Source organism: Pagrus pagrus, assembly GCF_965226575.1.
Source record: "Pagrus pagrus genome assembly, chromosome: 3".
Classification (NCBI taxonomy): Eukaryota; Metazoa; Chordata; class Actinopteri; order Spariformes; family Sparidae; genus Pagrus; species Pagrus pagrus.
In genome coordinates, this window is record NC_140187.1 from 22081222 (window position 1) to 22106667 (window position 25446).

The following is a 25446-nucleotide window of genomic DNA, read 5'->3' on the forward strand; positions in this document are numbered from 1 at the left end:
TTTCTAGTCTAGACTGTCTTTCCATTTTTGCACTTGCAGACACATGCACTCATCTTCAGATGAAGGTTCGGGGGGAAACAAAATATTCTTTTACAGAAAGATAAGGACAGGATAAAGGACAACAGAGAGAGACTTTCAGAGTTCAGATGATCATGCAGATGTTTTGAGTCAATCTGCTCCACATAGAAAACCTCAGTAATGAAGAACAGTCATAGTGTTACAGACCTCCCAAAAGCTCCCTGGAAGACAGATCCTTTACAAGGAAATGCTTGGATTTAATCATCAGCTCTGATTCAGATTTCCTTTTGCCTTTCATGGCTTTATTCGATAGGACAGCTTGAGAGATGACAGGAGGTGGGATGAGAGAGATGCAGCAGATGGCCGCAGGTCAGACTCGATCCCTGGGCCGCTGCCGCGATGACACAACCTCTGTAAATGGGACACGCGCTCTAGCAACTGAGCCACTGATCAATTGACTCAGATTTTTTAAATGATTCTGATCGCATATTCAATAAAATATGCAGAAGCATTCGGCCAGCAAACACAAACGGGATTATTAGCTGTCATTGTAGAACAATATAACCAAAACAAGTAATCACTGATTGATAATAACTGCTGTGTTTGTTAAGTGATATCATGATAGATGGTTAAAAATGTATGTTATTCCACATCAGATGATTGAATAAGCACCTAACAGTTGATGTTTTTTTATTAGTGACTTTTGAAACTCTGAAAAACCTTTTGAACCTCGTTACACAACATCGTCATCTGAACACCTTCAAGTATGGATTTGTCCTATGAGTGCATCCTATGAACGAATTCAAGGTTACTTAACTTTGGTCATGACAACATCAGAATTATAGCTTTTAGTCAGTCAGTCAGCCTTGCTGTTGCAATATAGTACTGAGCTTCAGCAGAAATCAAATAGTGAGTCATAGACGTAATGCTGTACCTGAGATAGAGAATGGATTCACCCTTAAAAATCAAGACACATTGCTTCATTAAAGTACAAAAGTTAAAATACCTTTATTATTGTACTTACACATATGAACATTCGTTGACAACGTGAAACATCTGGTTTTCTCCTGAAACCAACACTAAAAATATAGTTTAAAAAACAATGTGACAAATAAAGGTTGCAGACAATTTGGCGATAATGAGCCCATGTGAGTCTTTTAACCTTTGACTGAGCCAGCGTCTTGTCCTTTTGATTCTCAAACGTGGGAGGGCTTTGACAAACTGCACACTCTTACAGCGTAGAGCCAAAATATTTCAGGCGCCTCCTCATTATTAATGAATTCTCTCCAGCTCCGAGATGAATTGTAGCATTTATTTATCAGCAAGCGGTGGCTAAAAACCTGGCAAGTATTTCTGAGTAGATGAGCAGAGTGAGTCGAGTGTGCCTGTTTTCATCCGCAGTGATGGAAATGATGATGAAAGTCAGAGAGGAGTTACAGACACATGAATGATGGAGGACAGAGGCCCACATAAATCACTCTCAGGGGAAAGACCTTCACTGTGGTCAAGGTGAGAGAAAGAGGCCTCACACTGATCATTTTCTGTCACTGAACAGGTTGTGACAGTGTTGATCTCTTCTCTGACTGGAGAAGGTGAAAACTTTGTCCAAAGTGTGTCCGATTGAAAAACTGCAGCCCTGTTTGCAATTCAATACACCGCAGATGAAGACATGCGTCTGTGTGAACAGAATGTGTATGCGTCACATGCTTTTACGCAACAATTCGTCTCATTTGCATCTAGATAGGTTTGTTTGGAAGCATTTATCGTGCAGACGAGTCCTGCTGTTTGTCACTGATACCAGGACGACGTTGTCCAGCATTGTTGTGTTGTCTCCCTCCAACACAAAGCATTTGGCCGTTTGTCTTCACCCAGCTTCTTTCTGAGCGTCGAAGCTTCAAAGCCTTTTCACACCCTTTTCATTTCAGCTTTCAGCCGAGATAAAAAGTTGCAAGTTAACATTTTCTGCAAATTAACTGTTTGTTCATATTTGTGTCATAGATGACGTGAAACATCATGTTTATGACTTGACTTTTGCATCCAGGCAAAAAGGCGGCCAAGCCAGTGACCACAGCTCGAGTGGTGGTTTTTGTGCCTAAACCTGACCAGATCATGCACAGCGTTAAAACAGACATTCAAACCTAAAGAAACTTAACGTTGCAACATATCCGTGGTTTGCAGGAAGTACATTACCGATATTTATATTGCATGACTGGGTTAAAAAGGGAGTCTAAATGATGAAATCATGTGTAAATGTCGGTGTGATTTGCATGTCTTTGACAATATGCACCTGTCATAAGAATGAATGATGTTCTCCTCCTCAGGCATCAGTGTGTCCACTCCCACAGAGGGCGAGCTTTCAGTCACACGTGTGACTTTGCAGAAAGAAGATAAAGTGTTTTTGCTGTAATAATCTGAACTCCTATAGTGAATGTCACCGTGTCTAAATTCGGATTATGTCAGGAGAAACAATAACCCAGGGGAAAATAAACATTTGCGTGTCTTGAGCCAATTAAATTGTGCCCAAATAAAGAGGAGAAATCCTTCTGGAGTGGCTGATGGCGCAATCACAAAAATGAGTCAGACTGAGCAGGAATCGACACTATTCTGCTCATTTTGCCGACCTTTGACACATGCCTGACGCGCTTTGGGAACCTGCTCGTGACTCATTCAGCACTCCGGTCGGTGCTGTCCCTCCGCCAGCGCGACTGCAAGGACCACTTCATTCTCGGAATCACCGCCTCGGGACCGTATGGAGACCAAGTCCAGCGTCTGGCGCGCAGCTCGGTGTCCTGGAGCAGATCCTAAAATAATACAGTGCATCAGACACTACCTCTACCTCTGTGGGGACATAAAACATGCGAACCCCAAGTCCGGCTGTCTCATTCGGTGCCAACAAACTCCAACAGGGAACTCCCTCGACGTGTCCGGGCTGTTTTCTCCGCTGAGCGCACACTCCTCCAGCATCCGTGAACATGCCTTCGGGTCTGCCTGCCTCTAAAGCCCTCTACATCGGGATGGAGGTGGTGATCGCCGTGTCGTCGGTCATCGGGAACGTGATGGTGGTCTGGGCTGTGCGTATTAACCGCTCTCTGAGAGACACCACGTTTTGTTTCATCGTCTCCCTGGCCTTGGCTGACATTGCGGTCGGGGCGCTTGTCATCCCCCTCGCCATAACCATCAGCATCGGACTCCAGACGCACTTTTACAGCTGCTTGTTGGTCGCCTGCACAGTGCTCGTCCTCACGCAAAGTTCAATCCTGGCGCTGCTGGCCATCGCCATCGACCGCTATCTGAGAGTCAAAATACCCATGAGGTAGGCAGAAAGGTGAATTCTTCCAGTTGTCCGTACCTTGTGTCATGTGCAGAAGCCTTTGTGTCTGGACCGCTGCCTGGCCCAAGGGCACGCACCGGGACGGTCATGCGGGATGTCCGTTTCAGATCCAAGCAGAAATGGATGATATATAGGCTACAGGTGTGTCTTATCATTTTAATTAGTTTACAGTGAAGGGCTGCATCCATTTGCTCTGACATCTCACAGCGTGTCAGTGATTTCACCAGTGATTTCATTAGCTGTGCCAATTTATTTACAGGTTTCAGTATGAATTCAAATTAGATTTAAACTTATCTATTCATCTTTTATTCATTTACTTCAGTGTAACACATAATTTAATCCCAAATATGAGCTGTAAACCTGAACATATGATGAACAAGGGGCAGAACGTAGAGAAAAATCAGATATGAACTGCCCTCTTCTTTAAAAAACATCCCGAACATTGATACTTGACTCTGATAGCACTTTGAACAGATTAATAGAATATTTATATATTATATTTCCCTCTGAAATAATTAAGGGAGCCTAAAGGTAGTGTTGTAAAAAGTACACAAGACTTATACATACTAAAATGTTACTTTAGTAAAAGTCTGAAAGTATCTGATATTAAATGTACTAAAGTATCAACAGTAATAATTGTATCAGACGTACAAGCGTACAAAATAAATTCTTCATTACATGTATATTCTGTATTCTATGGGTAAACCTATTGTTGGTCTGTACAATTATAATAGCTATATAAGATCTGATATTCAGCATTTTTCTGAATGATAGTGTTTTGTTTGTCCGATTGCCGATAAAGTTAATTAGTGTATAAATGCAGTACTGGCTCTGATGCAACAATCTGCAAAGTAACTAGTAACTAAAGATATAAAATAAATATAGAGTACAAAGGACAATATTTACATCTGCAATGTTTGGAACTATGAAGAAGCAGACAATGGAAACACACAAGCAAAGTCAGGTACCTGTAAACTGTACTTAAGTACAGTACTTGAGTTAATGTACTTAGTTACATTCTATCAGGATTGTTTTTAGATTATTTGTGGATGTGAATATGGAGGATAGATAGATAGATAGATAGATAGATAGATAGATAATTATCTTGGTGTTATTCTATTTAAAGGATTTAATTTGGAATCCTCCAGGTCCAAAGGTCAAGGTCCATTTGGCACCTTTAAAGCTGTTGAATTTCACATCTGTGGGGAGCAAAGCTGTTCTCCATCTGCACACCAACATGCAGGAGCATACATGTTGTACTGCTTTCCTCTTTCTTTTCTCCGTCTCCTCTGGTTTCCTAATAATTAACCTGACGATAAAGTGGCGTTTCTGTTGCATGGTAACAAGACATTTTCTCCTCTGTCCTTGCGTCACCCGCAATTTTAGCGAAAACTCAAGTTTCCACTTTAAGTTGGCTCATTTAACAATAAGCCTGATGAGTCTGGCACAGAATGCATGACTGGTCAATGGGCTCATGGTGGCTGCTTGATGGATTGCATAATTTCTCAAGCTGGCAACCAACACACACACAGAAACATGTACACAAACTCCTCAGAGGACGTTTATAAAGGTTGCAGTGACACAGGCGCAATCAAAACATATTGTGTCGTATTATCTCTTAAAATGATACGCTTCATTGTTGTTTATCAGTGTGCGGCAGGACTGCTCAGGCCTTTTCATCACACAGTGGTGAACTTAGTCACAATGCAAGGTAATATCTGTATTTATAATTTAGTGAATTGATCATAAGCCTTTAAAAATTAGGATTTTAAATCAGAATTTCTCTTCAGGATTTGCATCAGCATCAGAAAAAGGGATCAGATGCTTCCCCACAAAGAAAAAAAAAAAAAAAAAAGAAGTATTCTCCACTGTCAAAATTGAGAGAGAATTTACTTTGTCTCACTGATGCATTTGGCTCCCACCTGGACAATTTCCTGTTAAAACCACCAGTTGTTTTTTTCTGTCTCATGGTAAGTGAGATTGTGCGCCAGAAATTGAGTCCCTCTCCTTAAGCCACCTCTGGGGCTCTAGAGGGACACAGTTTAACAAGCACTGATTGCTTTTTATAGCGGAGGTAGTTTGGAAGCACACTGCCATGATAAGGTTGTTGTGTGTGAGATTAGAGAATAATAAAAAAAACAACAAACATTGCAAGTGTGCTGAGCTGAAGGAGTGGATTTGCAAGGTGGGGGAAACAAGGATTGAAATTCCACTGGAAAGTAGAGATAGATGGAGAGCAGTTGAACCCTGAAAGTAATTTTTTGGCTGTCGGACAGCTGATCTGTATGCAGACACATAGCTGAGCTTTCCAAACAGCTTAACACAGAGTTGAGATAAAAACTGTCATCACATAGGACCTACTCCAGACTGAGTCTGTTCAAACATTCTTCGAGTAGTTATTCATTCGACCTGCGTTGTGTCTGCTTCACCGCGGCTAACTTCTAAGTGTGTGTGTGCTTTACGGGACAGAGAGTGAAAAGAAAGAACAAAGAGCAAATGTGTCAGTCTGGCACATATTTCATTGTGTGTTTATGTGCTTGTACAGCGTAGCAAGGTTAGCCAGCGTCCAGACATGATAAGAGGAGGGAGAAATGTACTTCACATATACCAGAGAGTGAGAGTGTGAGAGTAAGACTGACCCCTGAGTTGATTTACTCACCCATTTCATCACTGATTGAGTCAGCACTAACTCTGTAGAAATAAAGGTGGATTAAGAAGAATCAACAGCCAGTCTACCACAAGAATCCTGTCATGTCATGACAATGACTGATTCATGGACCTGTCCAATAGCACATCATTGCATGGGGGAGACAGGCCTGGTCACATCCTTTGAAGATACCAAAGAACTGCAGACTGTTGTCTTAGGCAACAACTCCCACTGCCCGTTTCTCTCTTGAAGAGCAGACAGATGTCTTAGCTTGTGTCTCCCTAGAGTTTGATGTGTTTCTTAGAAGACAGCAGGAGTCATTTCCAGAAAAAGATGACACAATAGAAACTACATCAACAGTTGTAACTTCTCACAGAGATCAAAAAGAAATTGGAATTTCAGGACAAATTAACTGGATGAATTTATAATATAATTCTGTCTAATACGACAACCTCACGAAAATAACAGCCTGAAAGCAAGACTGTGTAACTTTTGAAAAAAGAGACAGCTCTACTGTGCTGTGATTGGCTATAACTACTGTACTGCGTGGCTACATTTACACTTACATTTACATTTAGGGCATTTAGCAGACGCTTTTGTCCAAAGCGACTCACATAAATACATTTGTCACAAGAAAGAAACCACAACATATCACCGTCGATAAAGTAAGAATGAAAAAATAGAAACAATTTTAAGCCCTCATCTGAGCATAGTAGCTGATATTGGCTAGCATTCATTGCTTCGATGCAAGCTGAAAGGGTCTGTTTCAACTCAAATCATGATCTTTTCCCAAATCTAACCAAGTAGTTTTGGTGCCTAAACCTAACCAAACTGCAACAAAAAAACCTGAAATATTAACAATAATGTTAATAATAATAATAATAAAATATTTATAATAAGTCATATTAGTCTTGTATTGAACTGATTCATTATGTTTCAGCATTTACGATTGTCCTGTGATTGTCAATTGTGGCAACAGTGGATACTTTTCAACAAAAGGAACAACACTACAATCACTACACAAATGTTATCAGCTTCACAAAAAGAGTATTTGTTGTATTCTGGTGGTGGTATTTTGCAATCATTTAGATGTTTCAATGGACTGAAATAAAAACAAGATGTTCCTGTTTTTTCCCTTTTATTTAAAGGTGCAATATGAAAGATTTCAGTTGTAAACATTCAAAAATGAACAATGATTATCATCAGACTGTGAAGAAATAACAGTTTGAAAAAATAAGATGTCTATGTAATGTGTTGCGGGGATATTACTGAGCCTGTACAAAGCTCCTGTGCTAGCAGTGCAAAAACCAACACTTCCTTGGTGCTTCGAGGTCCCAGTTCAAAACCACTAGATGAACAGCTAACTCAGCCAACTAGCTAATGGCAGCTACAGTTAGCAACAAGTAGCGGTTACCCTGGTGTTAAGCTGCCCCATTTGTTTTGAGTATGAACTCGACAGGTGGCCAATTTTTTATATTGCACCTTAAAGGTGTAAACAGTTTCCATCAATTTTTGATGACATGTACAATAAAGCATATGTATTGGTAGTAAAAGCACTTGCAGATTGAAATATATTACTCACTTTGCAAAAACAGTATAATGGAAAATCAAAAAATGTCTATCTTCTCCCTGTTGCTATAGCTACAAGCGGGTGGTGACCCCTCGGCGAGCTGGCACAGCCGTGTTATTGTGTTGGCTGGTATCCATTGTAGTGGGCCTCACGCCCATGTTGGGTTGGAATAACCTGCAGAGTCTCCGTGACAATGGCTCCCTGGTCACTGATGACCTCTTGGTGACGTGTGAGTTCGAGACGGTCATCAGCATGGACTACATGGTCTACTTCAACTTCTTTGGCTGGGTGCTGCCTCCTCTGCTCCTCATGCTGGCCATCTATGTCGAAATCTTCTACATGATCCACAAGCAGCTCAACAAGAAGGTGGGTACTTGTGTAGGACAAATCTCGTTTGATTTGCAGCAATCTAAAGACAATCTTTTGCTATTTAAACAGACCTAATATAAACCGATCAGACTAAAGCAAAATGTATATGCTGATGATATTCTTTTTTATCTCTGTAGGTGACAGCTAGCCACACAGACCCCAGCCGTTACTATGGCAAGGAGCTGAAGCTAGCCAAGTCGCTCGCCCTTGTTCTCTTCCTCTTCGCAGTCAGCTGGCTCCCTCTTCACATCCTCAACTGCATCACCCTCTTTTGCCCTACCTGTGATAAGCCAGTGTTCCTCATTTACATCGCCATCATCCTCACCCATGGCAACTCGGCAGTCAACCCCATTGTTTACGCTTTCCGCATCAAGAAATTCCGCACAGCGTTCCGGAAAATCTGGAAACTGTATGTGCTCTGTCAGGATCCTGTTGGTCGGCTTCCTCAAAGAGGGAGCCAGAGAGGACAGAGTCATGAGAGGAGGCTGAGGCAGAACGATGATGACGATGATGACGTGTGACCTTTGTCGACTAACAGGATTGCTGTGTAACTGTTGAGTTTCACTCCACTGATTCACAGAATGGAAAAGACTCTGGCTTTTCTTTTCATGTTCAAGGGATTGCCTGTGAAAACGGTCTTAATGGCATCGAAGGATGTCACAGGGATGACAGAGATGAGGGAACTCCATTGTTAACTGACTGATTTCCTCCATCCAACACATTGTAAGAGGACAGGATGACAAATGAGCATGGAGACAGGATAAAGATCCTGAATCAGACTTTGATTTAAATAAGACTGATTGTTTATCTCTCCGCTGGCCGTCAAAATAATGATGATGTCGTATGGGAAAAGGGGCTTCTCATCAGTTCAACCTGTTGAACTTGAATCAGTAAGTGTATATCTGTAGCACACACGGTATGATAGTAGGGTCTGCTGTGGTGTATTTTTGGTGGTGAACTAAAACTCATGGCCTTTTTCATGTGAATGATCTCAAATAGTTAAGCATTGTATTATGTTTTACATTTACATGCTTAGTTCTGTGGCCTTAAGGACAGAAAGTGTCATAAAGAGGAACTAAGGCATTAGTTGAATCTATAAATCTGGTAAGGAAGCAGGAAGTTTGCGCAACCAGCTTGGTGCTTTGAGATGGACCAGGACACAGGATTTACTGTGTGCCGGCTGTCTAACTGAAGAAATGTAATATCGGCTTATTTGGAATGACATCACTGTCATTAGACCCACGGCCTTTACAGATGTATGGTGCATCCCAGTGCATGTGAAGGTTTTTTGACTTCTCCGAGACCATTTGACTGACAGAATGACTAATATTAGCTAATAATTGTAGTTGAAAACAGCATCCATGCTAAAAGAAAAATTAATTGATGCTCCTCACTCAATACTTGTGGACATGGACACCTATAGTAATTATATAACTGTAGCTGCATCAGTTTTTTTTTATGTATGACTGTGAATCTAAAGAACATTGGAGTGGCTCCGTACAATTAGCTTAAAGCTGCTGTAAGCATTGTTTTATTATTAAAATAAGTGTTAAATAGCTCTATTAACTATTATTCAGTAACCCGTGTCCCTCCTCCCCCCGCTCATGCAGTTAAAGAAAATTTTTTTTTTTGGTATCCCTGACCACATTGCCCACAATAGGAGCCTCCTGTTTATGGGCAATGGCTGAACAGTGTAAGCTGCCAATTCCACTGCTCCCAGTGACTTATCTACCAAACATGCCAAGCAAAGGAAAACACACAGGAAGTTAGTTTAAATGATGACAATACTTACAGCAGCTTTAATTTTCTTGGTGATAATAATTTTAACCCTATAATGTACCTGTGCTGTACATGTTTCACCAAACATTGCAGGTGTTTCCAGTTATGTTTCATTTTTTTCCTCCTGATTGTGACAAAATCGTTATACCAATGTAGTATCGTCACTACTTCCCTGTCATTTTTGTTCCAGGACTGACTTAAACGTTCAACAAAGAACTTTTAACTGGTTATGACACAGTCTAAATGTTATACTCATGTCTTTAATTGACCCCTATAAGCAAACAAAACCATCAGTGAGAAGCTGTTGTTGTATAGCTGTATAGTTATTCTTAATGCCCATTTGTTACCAAATCTGATTCCAACTTGTCCGGCTTGGATCAGTCATAAAATTAAAAGTTTTTATGGTGAAGTGCTGAGGATGAATTGAGGAGTCTCACAGCCTGAGGAAAGAAGCTGCTTTGTAGTCTGGTGGTACGGTATGATGGTTTACTTTGTTTCAACACTATCAGATTGCAGTAATTGATCTAACATAGTCACAAAAACATACATTACCTCATCCTTAACAGTTACATTGCAAAACAAAAATACATTGCTTCTTTTCCCCCACTTGCTTTCAAAACAAATGCACACGCTGGCTAGATCAGGATCTTTACACCAGGAGGCAGTGGTGCTCGTACCGTTTTCCTCCACAGGGGCCACCAGAAACAACAAAACATGAAAATTCCTTGTAGCAGCTTTAAATTGACCAGTGTTGCCCTTTAAAATTAGTGTGATTTGACATGAATGATACATGTTGAGATGGGACTGCTGATACTTACAATATGTACTGTATGTAACTAATATATGTATAAATGTTAATGGAAGCTACTGTATAGAACTCACCTCACGGAGCAAACACCTGTTCATCTCTGACGCATCCTCTGACAGCTGTTGAGTGAGCAGACTGTAAAATCCTTCTTCGAAGCATCTCATTAGATTTTCTTTATGACATAGATAGATGTAGAGAGGAAAGTAACCAACAACTGTAGCAGCATATCATGAGCCCTGTTTTAAATTCCTAATTCTCTATGTGCATTAGCAGGTGGAAGCATCACAATCCACTCTGACTGAAATAGCATCTCACTCTCTCCACATGATTCTCTGCATCAAGGCTGAAGCTATCAGAGGTGGGCCATTTTTTTGTGGACACACATCGATCTTCTGTCAGACAGCGGGCTCATGTGTGAATAAATGAGCAGGTTATGAGGGTGCAGGAATTCAGGGGTGAGGTGGGACCGGGTGAAAGGATTATTCTGTTTACAAGGGAACCAGAAGGCAAGTGCAGCTGAGTAACTCATCAAGAGTGGAGGTCAACATCAAGGCCACCCTGATGCTTTTGCATCTAATAAAGAGACTTGTTAATGTGACCCTTAACCTGCTGTGGCACTGTGTGTTACAACATAAACAGTATGCAGGCAGACACATACATATGTCTTCAACAGACAGTTGTACTCACTGTATTTCCAATGCTGCTTTTGTAATAATGATTCCATGTGATTCTTTTCTCACTATGTGCTTATGTGAAATGCTTTTAAAGCCACTATATGTAGAATTTGATACTATATGTACAATATATTATGTTATACTTCAAATTATTATGATGGTATAAGTTTTTTTTTTAAATAGTTGCAAAGTTTGCATGCAGCTTTCAGCCAATTCATGCTGTGCCCTCTGGTTGAGGGTGAAGATGTGGAGGTTATACAGCACATTGTCTAATACAATGTCCTTTATGTCACTACCATTAGGGGGCACCTACATTTTTAATTCTACATATAGGGGCTTTAAGTTTTGATCTGTTTACTTTAACTGAACCAGTGTGACAAATGAAACATGATTTGTGCAATATTCTCAGATGTACATTAACAATATCAAAAGAAATTCTGTAGTTTAGATAGTGTATGTGTAGACACTGTTAATCAGTATCAAGTGCTGGATGATCGAAGCAGTACGTGCCAATATTGTATACTGTAATTATGAAGGAATATGTGAATAAATAGGTCAATAGATGGGGTCCAAACACAGACTCTTAATTTGGTTGAATGTGTACATTGTGTGAATGCAGTTGGTGTTGACTGCTGTGCTGTTGGAAAATAAACTTTTCCATTAAACACAAGAGAATAAAAATGAGTTGATTTTGTCATTGATGCTGGCCACAAAGAACTTGATGAAAGGTGTTTCCAAGGATCTTTTTCTCTTTCTGTCAAATGACCACAAGTTTATTAAGTTTATTTAGCCTAAAATCACAGGTTTATCGAAGTATGATATATAAACACAATGGTCAGTGTCCATTATATAAAGGTGCAATATGTAAGAATTGACCAGCTGTTGAATTCATACTTCATAAATGCTAACTGCTGCTAACGGTAGCTAGGTAGTTAGCTCAGTTAGCTGTGCAGCTAGTACTCTGGACTGGGAGCTCGGAGCACCAGCAAAGTGTTGATGTTTATAATAAAAACATAATTTGAAAATTGTTATTTCTACACACTCTGTTGAATATTTTAGTTACTTTTTTTCATCAATCATCTATTTCTTCTTTTGTTTGATTTGATAACTTTTAACAGTCTTAAAGTTCAACCAGGGGAAAAATGTGGAGCGAATAAATAAACAGACTTTTCACTCCAGTCATTTTTTTAAATATCACCCACAGGTGTCACTAATTACACCATTGATTGCTGCACTACATTGCATTACTTTCTGGAACAGAGCCATCAGTAATGTTATTACTTCCACCTGAGATGTTTCTTGCAAGTCTGATGCTGCATTCATGTACTACTTGGACAGCCCCACTTCCCTGGCTGGAAAGTAATTTTTCTGACTTCAGTGTGTTCATGTGCATCTCTGAGTGTTAAACAATTACAACCTAAAATATCATATTACAGATTAAATTTCAGCCAAAATTTGATATGCAATACTCTGCTGACTTTGATTAAAGTTTCTAACCATCAAACCAATGTTTACTTTCATCGGCCATGTTTCAGCGTCACGTGACTTCAACTTGTGCACCATAATTTTCTCTGAATTTCCAAGTTGTTGTTCTGATTTATTCTGAATATTCCCAGTCGTAAAAATGTTTTTTTCGGTTATTCTGACACCACATTCTGACAAAAAGGCCAGAGTGCTTCAGTGCTTGCAAGGTTATGAAGACTCACATTAGCAAGTTTTGAGGGGCTCATTAGTATGTTTACATGCCATTGAACTGGAACTACATTGTATGAAAGGTTTCTTTGAGACGCATTAATCTTCGTCTTGGGATGAGTGCAGTGTATATGTAGTTTTTGCCGGACTTATATTATTGAGGTGTGCTTTTTTCTTAATGAATATTGGCCCTTTTAAGTGGAAACACATTTTAAAGGCCTGCACAGTGTCTGTTGGAAATATCCACCTCATAAATAGACTGAATGGATTCCAGGCTTCTTCTTCAGCCTGTAAAGCTTTTCGCTGTGGATTTGCCTCCGAGCTGGTGTCATGTGTGGAGTCTTGGGACTCCCCTGTGATGTCTTACAGAGTTAGTGTGCAGTTGGTGCAGACAGCAGCACAGAGAGGTGAGGTGTTAGTGCTCAAACTTGTTTAAGGAGCGGTTGTACATATCTGCTAGTCCATGAATCTAATGGCTGTATATTACTTCAGATCAAATAAATACACGTCAAGCACATTTATCTAACCCCAAATTCATTTTTCTGTGAAGAAGGTATTTGGTGTGTGTTGTGTTGTCAGTAAGAATTTCTCACATATTCATGAGCACCCTTGACTTTCCACCGTCTTCACTGAGGTGAAAATCTACAGTCAGATACCTTTACATCCACGTGTGAACTGCCGCCACAGAGCTGCAGGCTTGGTGATGATCACAAATCTGCAAACGGAAGAGAAACTTGCAAACACCACATTACATTTGGGGGTGGGCTAGATTGGTTCTTCTTTTTCGTTCCTTCTAATCACAAATTTCCCTGCACGTTCATGATGCTTGGCTGGTTATAAAAAATGGGTGGCATCTTTCATACTTGGCATCTTAATGATTGAAAAGGCTCAGCGCTGCACTCTGCTGGTTACACCCCAGTAATGAAACAACATATGAGGCAACGCACAGCTGTGGAGAGTTTAAATCTTAAAGCAAGATATTTTGTTTTTTCTTTACTTACATGTTGGAAAAAGTAATTAAGATTTTGTACAAAAAATAATTCAATCTTTCCTGTGATAAATTATTAGAGAATGTAGGTTTAATGGGTAGGAAACACATGCTGATTGTGAGGCGTCAGAGTCTGATTTAAAAAAAGTAGGTCACCTTTAAATTCATACTTAGAAATCAGCTCTTATGGGTTTTTCACAAAAGCACCATGTTTATATGTACATGTTTTATGTACATATATGGTAAAAGAACGATCTTTCTAAACCGAGATAGGCTTTCCTCTCCCAGGAGCACAAAACACATTTGTTAGGGGTGACAGTTTTCATATCTCGAGTCGTGTGCTGGCTTTATTGTCCTCCTCTGAATTTAATGTTTCCAGTTTATCTGATAAAAATGTTACAGCCTGGGAAGCATTCATCAAATATGGTCACTGTTTGTATTATTCTTCTGTGAGATAAAAAGGCAGATATCAGAGGCGATCCTTTTACAGAAACGTGAGATAAAGCATGTTGGAGAAGTGTGTGGACTGCATATGTGAAAATACACAGAACACTGCTCCTCCTGGGCGTCTGTGTTTGCTCCATCTTAATGATAAACAGAGAGATGGAGCTCGATATTTTACAAGGTTGATCGCTGAAAGTCAAATGTATGCCTCTTCACAGCTGCTGTTTCTGTACATGATCCTGGTCTGGATGAACTGGTTGCACATCGACAGAACAGTATAAAACACTGATAGCATAATAAACACAGCAGCAACCCGTTGTACTGTAGAGACACTCTCCAAGATGGAGCACACAATCTGAACTGATTGTTTTCTTCCTGCAGAATCAAGAATACAGCTTTAAATTAGAAAAACTATTGAAATAGCATTAACATATCATTGTCATTGTCCAGAGCTTAATAATACACAAATCATTTACAGAAGTTCACATTTTTATTAAAATCATTTTAAAAAATTGGAGAAACGTGCCCCTTTAATCCCGTTTTCAACAAGCCGCAAATAACAACAAAACCAGCAATAAAATATTTAACTTAAATGTTTTGCTGGACTATATAAACACTATATACAAAACACCAAACCTTTCACTTGTCTGGGTTTATAAATTTAACCTCAGTGTAATCATTGCATACATAACTCATGTACATGGGTTACAAAAAAAAGGAAAAGAAAATCATATACACACATATATTTTCTGGGATAAACAAAAGTAAACACATTAATTTACTTTCCCAACATTTCCTGATTGAATACACACAGTTTATATGCAAACTAATGCCAAAGTGAACTGAATGGGTTAAACAGTTTTACTGTTCTAACTAATCTGTGCAGGAATTACAATCACTTATAAGAGTTTTCTGGCACTGTGAGTTGTATATGATATGGCAAGCACAAAGAGACACATCAGCGAAATTAAGCAAGACATTTAGAGGCCCAATAGAATAACCCATATGGATGGAAATACAAATACAAAATTGGAGCCTTCACAACTGATCACACAGAAAACTCAGCTGAAGACAATAACAGTTTTCATAACTGTGGAAACAATGATGTGGTGGAGAAGTAAAGTCTGTTGTATCATGTTGTTTTAAGTGTCTTCTGATGAAAAAGCATTAGATTAATGACAGTGAAAATTACTTAATTAAACTCTTATTTGTTTTCTTCCTAGTTGGTATACCAATTAATTCACATTCTTATCAACCAATGCAAGTTGGCAGGAAGTGAAACTTTTTCTCTCAATGGCAGCCGTAATTCATTTTTTATTAACAGACGTGGTTGCATTACCTACTGTGACTTGCACTGCATCACTAGGACATGGGGTTAGTGCCAGGTCGTCTGAAAATTCTAAAAAATTCTAATTCTAATTCTAATGAAGAGGTTTAGTGTGCGATCAGATGTCTGCATGTACAGTGCTGTAAAAAATACCCAAAGATATCATATTAAAATATGAGAGTCACCTATTTGAATAGTACGTGATTGAAGTCAAAGAGTACATGTTATTGAGTATATTTAATATACTTAATTATTACAAGTAATTTTCTGATTATAAATGTACTTCAGTATCAAAAATACAAGTCAAAGTGAATCATACATATATTTGCATGTGTGTATGTATGTACTGTACTATGGTATCTGTCAGATTAAAATTATAAAATAAATTAATTTAAAAATGGCTTCAGCTCTGATGCAGCAAGCTCCAAAGGAATTAGTTATTAAAATGATCAAATAAATGCTGTACTCAAGTACTTAAAGGAATAGTTCACTCTAAAACGAAATTCAGTCATTATCGACTCACCCACATGCTGATGAGAAGTCCGGTGTAGTTTCTTATTCCTCAAAGTGCAGCTGGAGACCCATGGTGCTTCCCTCCGGCAGGAAAAATCCATATAACGAGCGTCAATTGTGCCCGAGAGGAAAAGGACCATAAAACTACACAAAAACTTTGTAATACTCCTCCATACTGCTCGTCTGCTGCAATCCAAGTGTCCTGAAGTGGCGACATCCAGAGTTTACTCGAAATTACGTCATTTAGTAAATTTTTCTAGCCTAAACAGTCTCTATGCTACATCTGCCTGGAGGCACGCTCCGTGTTCACGCGAGTCTCCCTCACAACCGATTGCACTACAGAAGCCGCGCCGGACAAGATGAACGAGACTTGCAATAGATACACACCGGTATTTACATCCTGCTGTGAGTGTCAAAGTTTCAAATCACTAGTGCAGGCAGATCCCTCTTGTGTTTGTGTGTCGCTCGGTCGCTCAAAGCAGGGAGTAAATACTGGTGTGTATCTATCGCGAGTCTCGTTCATCTTGTCCAGCGCGGCTTCCGTAGTGCAAACGCTGTGAGGGAGACTCGCATGAACGCGGAGCGTGCCTCCAGGCAGATATAGCATAGTGACTGTTTAGGCTAGAAACATTTTCTAAATGACGTTGTTTCGAGTAAACTCTGGATGACCTTTTCCTCTCGGGCGCCACTTATGCTCATTATATGGATTATTCCTGCCGGAGAGTACCCCCGCGGGTCTGCACTTTGAGGAATAAGAAACTACACCGGACTTCTCATCAGCATGTGGGCGAGTCGATAATGACTGAATTTTGTTTTAGAGTGAACTATTCCTTCAAGTACAGTACTTGAAAAAATATACTAAGTTACATTCCATCACTTGTACCTGTGTGATAACAGACAGACAGAACAGACAGTTTACAGACTTATACGATGGCTCCACAAGGTCAGCTGGTGAAATATTGTTGTTCAGGTGGCTGTTGTTAATTACAGAGAGGCTGCCTGGGCAAGATTCAGTCTCATATGTTCACTTTATTCTGGAGGAAATAAAAAAGAAATAGAAGAAAATTACAGATTGTCATTAACACATTTACCTGTTGGGCCACAGACTTGAAATGAAAATGAAATGAAATGACAGCTTGAGTTCACCCAAAACTAGCAGTTAGTCTGAGATGCACTGTTATGTTGATCACAGTACATAAAATAAGCATAGTAGTAATGTCAGATAGATCGGACCTCCGAATTTAAGTGTCTATCTTTAAATGTTACAGTTACAGCTGAAAATGACAACGGAAACAAACAAGTTTGTTGATTTCACATGTCTCCATAATGCATATCAACCACCATTTTTCTACCTGGAAGTGACTGTTGTTGTTTCCGTGACGTCACAGTGATTCAGTCTATAAGACGGGAAATTATGAGAGCTATGGGGGGCAGTTAGTGTAGATTGGATGAGCACCTTCATGTGTTTTGGAGAGTGGCTTTTGGAGGGAGGAATGAAGGGAAGAGGTGGAAATTTTGCTTTGTTTAGCTTGCTCTTGCTGGTTTCTACAATCTTACCAACCCCAGCTTTAATGTCCAGGTGGTTTGCAAAAAATTGAAAAGGAAGCACTTTGACTAATTAATGAATTCTTGTAAAATGTAAAAAAAAAGAAAATGAATCTCAATGTGCATGACATGTACTATAGTGACTCAATATAAAAACTTGAAGAATGAAAGACACCAAATGCCCGATCTAAATCTTCTTTGTTCTGACTTCATTTAGTTTAGTTTTGCAGTGGTGCAGTAATTAATACTCTTGTCCCATGCAACAATTAACATCTAATCGTATCAGAAACATCTCAAGTCCCCTTTATATTGCAGTTTTATACCTGAAATGTGCAAGTGATTGCAATTTTAAGAATAACAAAACCCTACTTACCCATCCACCTTGCTCAGTCACCCATTTGCACAGATTCTTGTTAAGGTATGCGGTCATGGCACTCTGGACTGTATTTTTCAGTTCTGGGGATGACTTCACAACATAAAGGCCAAAGCCCACTGTGGCCTTGATCAGCTGCATCTCTGAGGACATTTCAGCACTTTGAGTGGCCTGAGACTGACACAAGGCCTCCACGCCATTGCTAAATGCTGCTTTTGAAGCCTGTGGAGAAATGAGACATGGTACAGATATTACATCTGATTACATCTATAACTCTCCTGTTCACCTCCTTGCAAAGTTAAAGTTGCGTCTGTGGTTGATATATCTCGAGAAATGTTCATCTGATCCACTTCGAACTTGGCAGGTTTGTTGCTGATGATCCAAGGAAGTGCACTGTCAAATTTTGTGCAATTTCGACAAACGACACTTTCAATATTAATAAAGTTTAAATAAACATCCCTACTCTGTGCAGCAGCGGGAGAGGGTCTTAGTGCTCAAGTCATTAATAGAGAGCCACAGACAACTGTAAATAGGCTCAGTTCGCAGTATAATAGCATTTACTGAAAAAACCCTAAGCCTGTTTTATATATATTTTTTTGCAATATGGGTGACATAATCCTTTAAGATGTAGTCTAGTATTCCTACATTTCAACCCATTTGTGGTACATTTACACCAAAAATGGTGGTATTAGAAACAGGTATTGTCAACTGAAATGACTCTATGGTGTGTAAAACTGCATGTTGTGAATGCCACTGATGTACAGCATTTTCTATGTGTCTGTACCTGTGTCTGTTGTTTCTTCAGGTCAGCCAGTGCAGATTTAAATGAGGAGTCATCACTCAGGGCCTCAGCCACATTCCTCAGCTTTTGACATATCACAGCTGGATCAAAATCATCATCTGAAATAATAAACAGAAACTTACACAATGCCAAGGGTTAAGCTAAAAGTCAGTGACAGCAGGCTAAATATCTTTTGTTCCCCTTATGTGCGTATTTATTTGCACACTGTAACCTATTTCTAATGATGAAGGAGGTGAGTTTCTCAATCCACCTCAGTTATTAAACAAACAATTACTTAATCAGTGAAGTAAATAGACATGTCACATTGCCTGTTTCCTTCGACAGTAAAATGTCAACCCGATGACAACACCTGCTGCATGTGTTACAGTAAGCTACAGTATCTAAAGTTTGCTGAACATGACTGTACTGTACAGTTAAAAGCATTACTATAACCAAAGCCTCGTGTAGCTGCCGGGTTTGTATGTACCTAAAAACGAAAGTAAAAATCAGTAGCTGACGTTCACGATAGAAAAACAGCACCAACCTGTTGGTTTGTCGGGCGACATATTAGCATCTAAGTCCATACTTCTTCTATCCGCCTCGATCTCATTCTCAAGCAGACATTTGACTATTTCACCGGTCTGCCACTCAATGTCGCCTTCATCTGAAGCCATTGTTGCTGATAAATGTGCAGCACAGCCGCACCCGCCAAGTCAGCTGACTCCTGAACTTCCGGTGTTGCTGTTTCTTCTTCTTCTTCTTCTTCTTCTTCTGACTAACTAAGTTACTTACCAAGTACATTTACACAGGTATTGAACTTTAAAAGCCTACATAATTGAGTTACTTGCACTTGACTTGACTATTTATGTTTTATGCTAAATTCATGTACGCATCTGCTTCACGAGGGAAATATTACTGTGGCGTAAACACCTGTCAAAGTAATATTAGGTATTAGGTATATTAGTATTAGGTCCAGGGGTGAGGAAAGAAAAATGAGAGGATTTTTTTTTCATAATGCACTACAAGAAAGAAGAAACAAGTCGAAATACAATTTTTTGAATAAAGTCGAAATGTCGAGAATAAAGTTGACATTTCAAGATTAAAGTCGACCTTCTGAGACTACATCAAACAGCGCATATGACTGCCTCAACAAAATGCCTTGTGTAGATGAACTGGTCAAACTCCTTCAGAATCGGCTTCAGTAACAAAGAAAGTATTTCTCTTTTAGCTCATAAACACAGTGTGGTTGTCAGTATCAAGACTTTAAAAGAGATTATTACACTACACACGGAACGTTAAACTCCAAGAGTTGACTTTATTCTTGACATTTCCTCCTCTCATTGTTTTTCTCACCCCTGGCCCTAATAAATGAAGTAAAAAGACGTTTGATTGGCAGGAGTCAAACCTAGACTGCAGGAATGACTGTATAACGTTGGAAATATTCAAACAGTTGGAGTACTTTTCACTCAGCTTGAGCTGAAATGAGCAGCTTTTAAAGCCACTGACACAGCAAATAACTGTCAATGAGCATCCACACTGTTTTTCACATGTATGTCACGTACATTAACACAGATTGAATAATTTCAATTACTTTCAAGAGATAAAGCTTGCTGTTTTTTTATAACCGCTGATTACCACAGCATTGATGGAAAGTCAATTTTGTCATCCTGCATATGCATTTTTACACTCTGGGCAAAGGCCTCCAATAGGCTCTCCAGACATCCCATAGATGTAAGCACATATCTACTTCTTATAGCATGTTATGTTCTAATGTGGTGTGTTTGTTCATTTTTCAAACTCTATTTTTTACACGAACCAGTTCTCAGCAGAGTAACCTTCAAAACCTGCTACAACAGTACTGTTATTACTAAATATCACTGTTTCTACATGTCCAGCAATTACTAGCATTTAGTTTTGTTGATAAAATGTTAAAACATACTTGTTTATAATTAAAAAGCATACATATATCAGTGTCATGTCTGGAATTTAATAATACACAAAACCATTTTCAAAGTTTCACATTTTTATTGAAATTATTTTTTAAAAAATTACAAAAAAGTGCCCCTTTAATCAAGTCTCAACAAGCTGTGAATAACAACAAAACTGCCTATAGATCTGATTTGTTGGACTTTGTGCTGCTTCACATGGTTATGTGCAGCCTTTTTATCTCATTGTAAACATTCTATTCATTGTCTTGAATGTATATCCCAAACATGTATAAGACTTAAAACAAAGAAAAACAAACAAAAGGAAAAGAAAATCAGCATTTAATAGCTTAAGACATACAACAATACCCGTATATTGAAATAAACCCAAACACATTCATTTACTTGAAATTGAGCTCCCAAAATGGCATTTTCTGATCGAATGGACACCGTTTAGATGCTACAGATGCCAAAAGTATGATCAGGTTGACAGTTTAATTTCAGAAATTACAATCACTTGTAAGAGCTTTTCTGGCAATGCGAGTTCTACAAAATAAGGCAAGCAAAAAAGACACATCAGCAAAATTAATCAACTTAAATTTAGATTAAGTTAATTTAATATGGCAAGACATTTAGAGACCCAATAGAAAAACCTATATGGACGAAAATAGACATACAGCATTAAAGCCTTCACCACTGATGACACAGAAAACTCCTCATAAGACAATTGAAAACCTATTTTATAAACAGTGCAAACAGTGACGTAGTGGAGAACAAAATCTGTAGTATCATGTTGTGATTCTAAGTGTCCCCTGATGAATAAATGTTAGATTAATGACAGTGAAAGAAGAATTAAACTCTTATTTGTTTTCTTCCTAGTTGGCATACCAATTGATTCACATTCTTATCAACCAATGCATGGAGTGGAAGTCAGCAGGAAGTGAAACTATTTCTCTCAATGGCTCTCAGCCATAATTCATTTTATCTTAACACACATGATTGCATTAATCTGCTGTTACTTGCACTGCACCATCAGGACATGGGGGTAGTGCCAGGTCGTCTAAAACAGGAACTAATTCTAATGAAGGGATTTAGTGTGCGATCAGATGTCGTCCTGTATGATAACAGAGCACTGAACAGATTACAGACTGATACGGTGGCTCCACAAGGTCAGAAGGTGAAATGTTGTTGTTCAGGTGGCTGTACTTCATTGCAGAGGCCGCTTTGGCAAGATTCAGTCTCAGATTTTCACTTTATCCTGAAAGAAACAAACAGAGCAGAAAAATCACAGACTGTCCTAACAACTCAGAGTCACTCAGAGTAACATTACATAAAACATAAATAGAGTGTGACGCGAGGGTGCAGATGTGATGTAGCTCTGTTTAAATTGTTTGCATGGTTCCTGTGTAGATAAAACATTTACGTTTTGTGCTGCATTATAAAGTAACAGTTGGTTTAACTGTATATTCAAGAAGTAACTGGCTGCAGTACATACACAGCAGATACAAATAAAAAATCTTCTTGTTTAAAAACAAAAAAGCCCTCATTGCTGTGGGATGTGGTGTTTCGAGTACTGGTGATATATAATGAAATTCAGCTTGAGTATTAGATGCATGAGTTAGGCTTATCAGACAAATGAGCACACAGTGCACAGTGCTTTTATAACACTAAGACAAGAATATAAAAATCTAGAAAGTCATGTTCACAATCCTTGTGAGGTTTTAATGTGAGGTAAACAGTAGAAATATGGCGTTCATCTCCACCAAGAATGTGTTCTTGCACATACTTCAGTGCCCTGTCAGATAAGACTGCACTATGATACAAAACTCAAGCCAGAAGTGTTTCCCCAGGCAATCCTGCCTTTTCCAGGGCTTACGTGGATCTGAAGCTGCCAAGATGAACTTGTTTGCTTTTGCCTGTAAAGTTCAGGCACATATGCAAAGTTAATCTAGTTCAGTGCAGTTTCATTTCATAAGAATGAAACCAGCAGGGTAACATCAGGGAAGTGTTTTCATGACTGCTGCGTCAGTTATTCAAAGTCCAGTCAAGCGAGGTGGTTTGAAATAAACAGAAGAGGAAGCGCTCTGACTTAATAATGATTTCTTGGAAATGGAGGGACGCTGATGAAAAGAAAATGAAACTCAACTTACATGATATGTTAAGTGACTGAAAAACAATAACGATATTAAAGAGTTCTTTTCTTGAAAAATGTCTGAATCAACCTATTCTGAACTCATATTGCCAGTGAAATATAAGCCGTTCTGTGATACTTTGCTGAAATAGATTTATTTTATTTACATGGCACAATTTTAGATTAATAATGCATTTTATATGACATCACATTGTTGTCATAACTTGATTGCTTGTATAAACTGTTATATTGCACTTAAATAACTGTGGTCGCACAATGTGAAAATAAAATAAAAAAATAAAACCCTACTTACCCATCCACCTTGTTTAGACACACGCCTGTTGAGGAATGCGCTCATGGCACCTTGGACTGTATTTTTCAGCTCAGGGGATGATTTTATGATATAAAGGCCAAGGGCCACAGACACCTTGATTAGCTGGATATCTGGAGCCACTCCAGCACTCTGAGGGACTGGAGTCTGACACAAGGCCTCAACGCTTTTGCTAAACACTGCGTCTGCAGCCTGGGGAGAGATGAGACAGGGGTCCAGATATTACACAGAAGGAAAGTCAATATAAAGACATCACAGAAGACATAAAGTTGGGTCCTGATTACAGCTATAGATACTCTACTCAACTTCCTCTCAAAGTGTGGAAACACTCTTGAGACAGTTCCAGTGGGACTGAGACGTTAGTCGTATTAGTAAATTGTGATGCTGAGCAAGAGCAGTGTGTGGGACCCTCTTATCTCAAGACTGAAGTGAAACTCAGCAGTGCACCTGTATCTGACTGTGCCACTATCTCCTTCAATAATAAAGTGTGGAAACAGAAAAACACATCCTGACTTAATGCTGGATCTATTTACAAATGATTTGCTTATTCTCTTTTTTAAGTAATTCAACAGACACGTGATATACAGATACAGATTTGTCATGTGTGTTTACCTCTTGTGCTGCTGCTTTCTTCAGGTCAGTCAGTACAGCTTTAAATCTGAAGTCATCATTCATTGCATCAGCCACATTTCTAAGTTTATCAGCTATAGCAACTGGGTCAAAAGCATCATCTAAAAACAGAAACAGAAGCATATGTATGTATGATTAATAAATATGATTGGATTAGCTTAGATAGGCTTTATTTATCCCACAACGGGGAAATTCACTTGTTACAACAGCTCAAGATGCAACAAGAACAGGAAAAAGAATCAGACAAATATGCGTAAGTTAAATTGAAAATAAACAGAAAAAAATAAGATATTTACAAAAAACAATAAGATATTCAAGATTAATATTCCTTCCCTAAAACTACATACTGCACCTTTAACGTACCTGCTTTACGTATTACGTATTTACAGACTAGACCAGACATGTCTAATATTAAGGGATATCCAGTAAGTGAGGGGGGTGTCTCTGCTCACCTAGCTTGTTAACAAAAACTCAAGTATGTAAGTGTTGAAGGACACAGGTTAACAGTGAGACACCGGAGCAAAGGGCCTACCTGTGACCTACGGGACGGAAATGCGACCTATTTAACGGTTAAGAACAAGGGTCAGGCGGGCGGACATATCTTTCACCGTTTGACAAAACCTGTGTGATAACGCTACACTATCTTTCGTCTGCTGTAACCATTAACACTGAAATATAGTACAGACTGTCACCTAACGACCTCTCCGGCGTTTAACGTCTTAAAACGAAAGTGCGCCTGCCGTAGACGTTTACCCGCCACAGTACAGTAATGTTAGACATTTAGCCAAACAGGACTCACCGCTGTCCCCTGGCCCGTCAGGCTCTATGTCTCCATACTCCCCAGAGCAATCCAATAATCTAGTTTGGACGCCGTCCGCAAAAAGACAGTTGATTATTTGATCCGTCTGCCACTCGACATCCCTCTCTGTCGGTGCCATTGCTACTGTTAAACACCAGAGAGAGTGAGCGAGGGGGACTGCGCAGCCGCAAACGGTCACTGTTGAACTTCCGGTTTGTTGTTGAAATCAGTGGCTGGAATGACGCAATACATTCACCTACGTCATGTATCGGTAGTATTATGTGAGGTACCTTCACTGGACTAAAAACACCGTATACTTATACTGAACTACATTTAGTATTCAGTATCTCACAGCTGTTGGCTTGTTAGGCCTAATTTCAGAAGACAGTGATAGAACGTAACTAAGTACATTTACTCAAGTACTGTACTTATGTTCAATTTTGAGGTACTTATCTTTATTTGAGTATTTACATTTTCTGCTACTATATACTTCCATTCCATTTTGATATTGTACTTTCACCCACTACATTTATTTGATCACTTTAGTTACTAGTTACTGTGCCGATGGCATGCTGCATCAGAGCCAAAGCAGCTCATGTAAATGTATCTATATCAGCAATCTGATAAAAATGCTCAATATTGGATCTAATAAACAACTACGTCAATAATTACTTGTATTTTTAATACTTTATTGCCAAAAAATTACACACTAATTACAAGTACAGTACAGTCGATATCAGATACTAAGAATTTTACTCGAGTACTTTTCGT

General features: G+C 39.1%; 3 protein-coding genes across 3 annotated transcripts; 1 reads left to right on the forward strand and 2 right to left on the reverse strand.

Moving 5' to 3' along the window:
* The first annotated feature begins 1047 nt into the window (after positions 1-1047).
* On the forward strand, positions 1048-11865 carry LOC311255278 (adenosine receptor A1-like). The gene is made up of 3 exons (XM_084349621.1): positions 1048-3331; positions 7638-7932; positions 8073-11865. The coding sequence occupies exons 1-3, from the start codon at positions 2991-2993 to the stop codon at positions 8454-8456; spliced, it is 1020 nt and encodes a 339-aa protein (XP_084205747.1). The 5' UTR covers positions 1048-2990; the 3' UTR covers positions 8457-11865.
* A 2934-nt stretch (positions 11866-14799) lies between these two features.
* Positions 14800-19557, reverse strand: LOC311254232 (uncharacterized protein). Its single transcript, XM_084347872.1, has 4 exons — positions 19404-19557; positions 18863-18978; positions 18079-18300; positions 14800-17194 (listed from the first exon to the last, which is right to left on the reverse strand). Exons 1-4 carry the CDS (start codon positions 19531-19533, stop codon positions 17177-17179), a joined length of 486 nt encoding a protein of 161 aa, XP_084203998.1. The 5' UTR covers positions 19534-19557; the 3' UTR covers positions 14800-17176.
* A 1552-nt stretch (positions 19558-21109) lies between these two features.
* Positions 21110-24874, reverse strand: LOC311255284 (uncharacterized protein). Its single transcript, XM_084349625.1, has 4 exons — positions 24676-24874; positions 23859-23977; positions 23229-23438; positions 21110-22042 (listed from the first exon to the last, which is right to left on the reverse strand). Exons 1-4 carry the CDS (start codon positions 24812-24814, stop codon positions 22025-22027), a joined length of 486 nt encoding a protein of 161 aa, XP_084205751.1. The 5' UTR covers positions 24815-24874; the 3' UTR covers positions 21110-22024.
* Between the last annotated feature and the right edge of the window lie 572 nt (positions 24875-25446).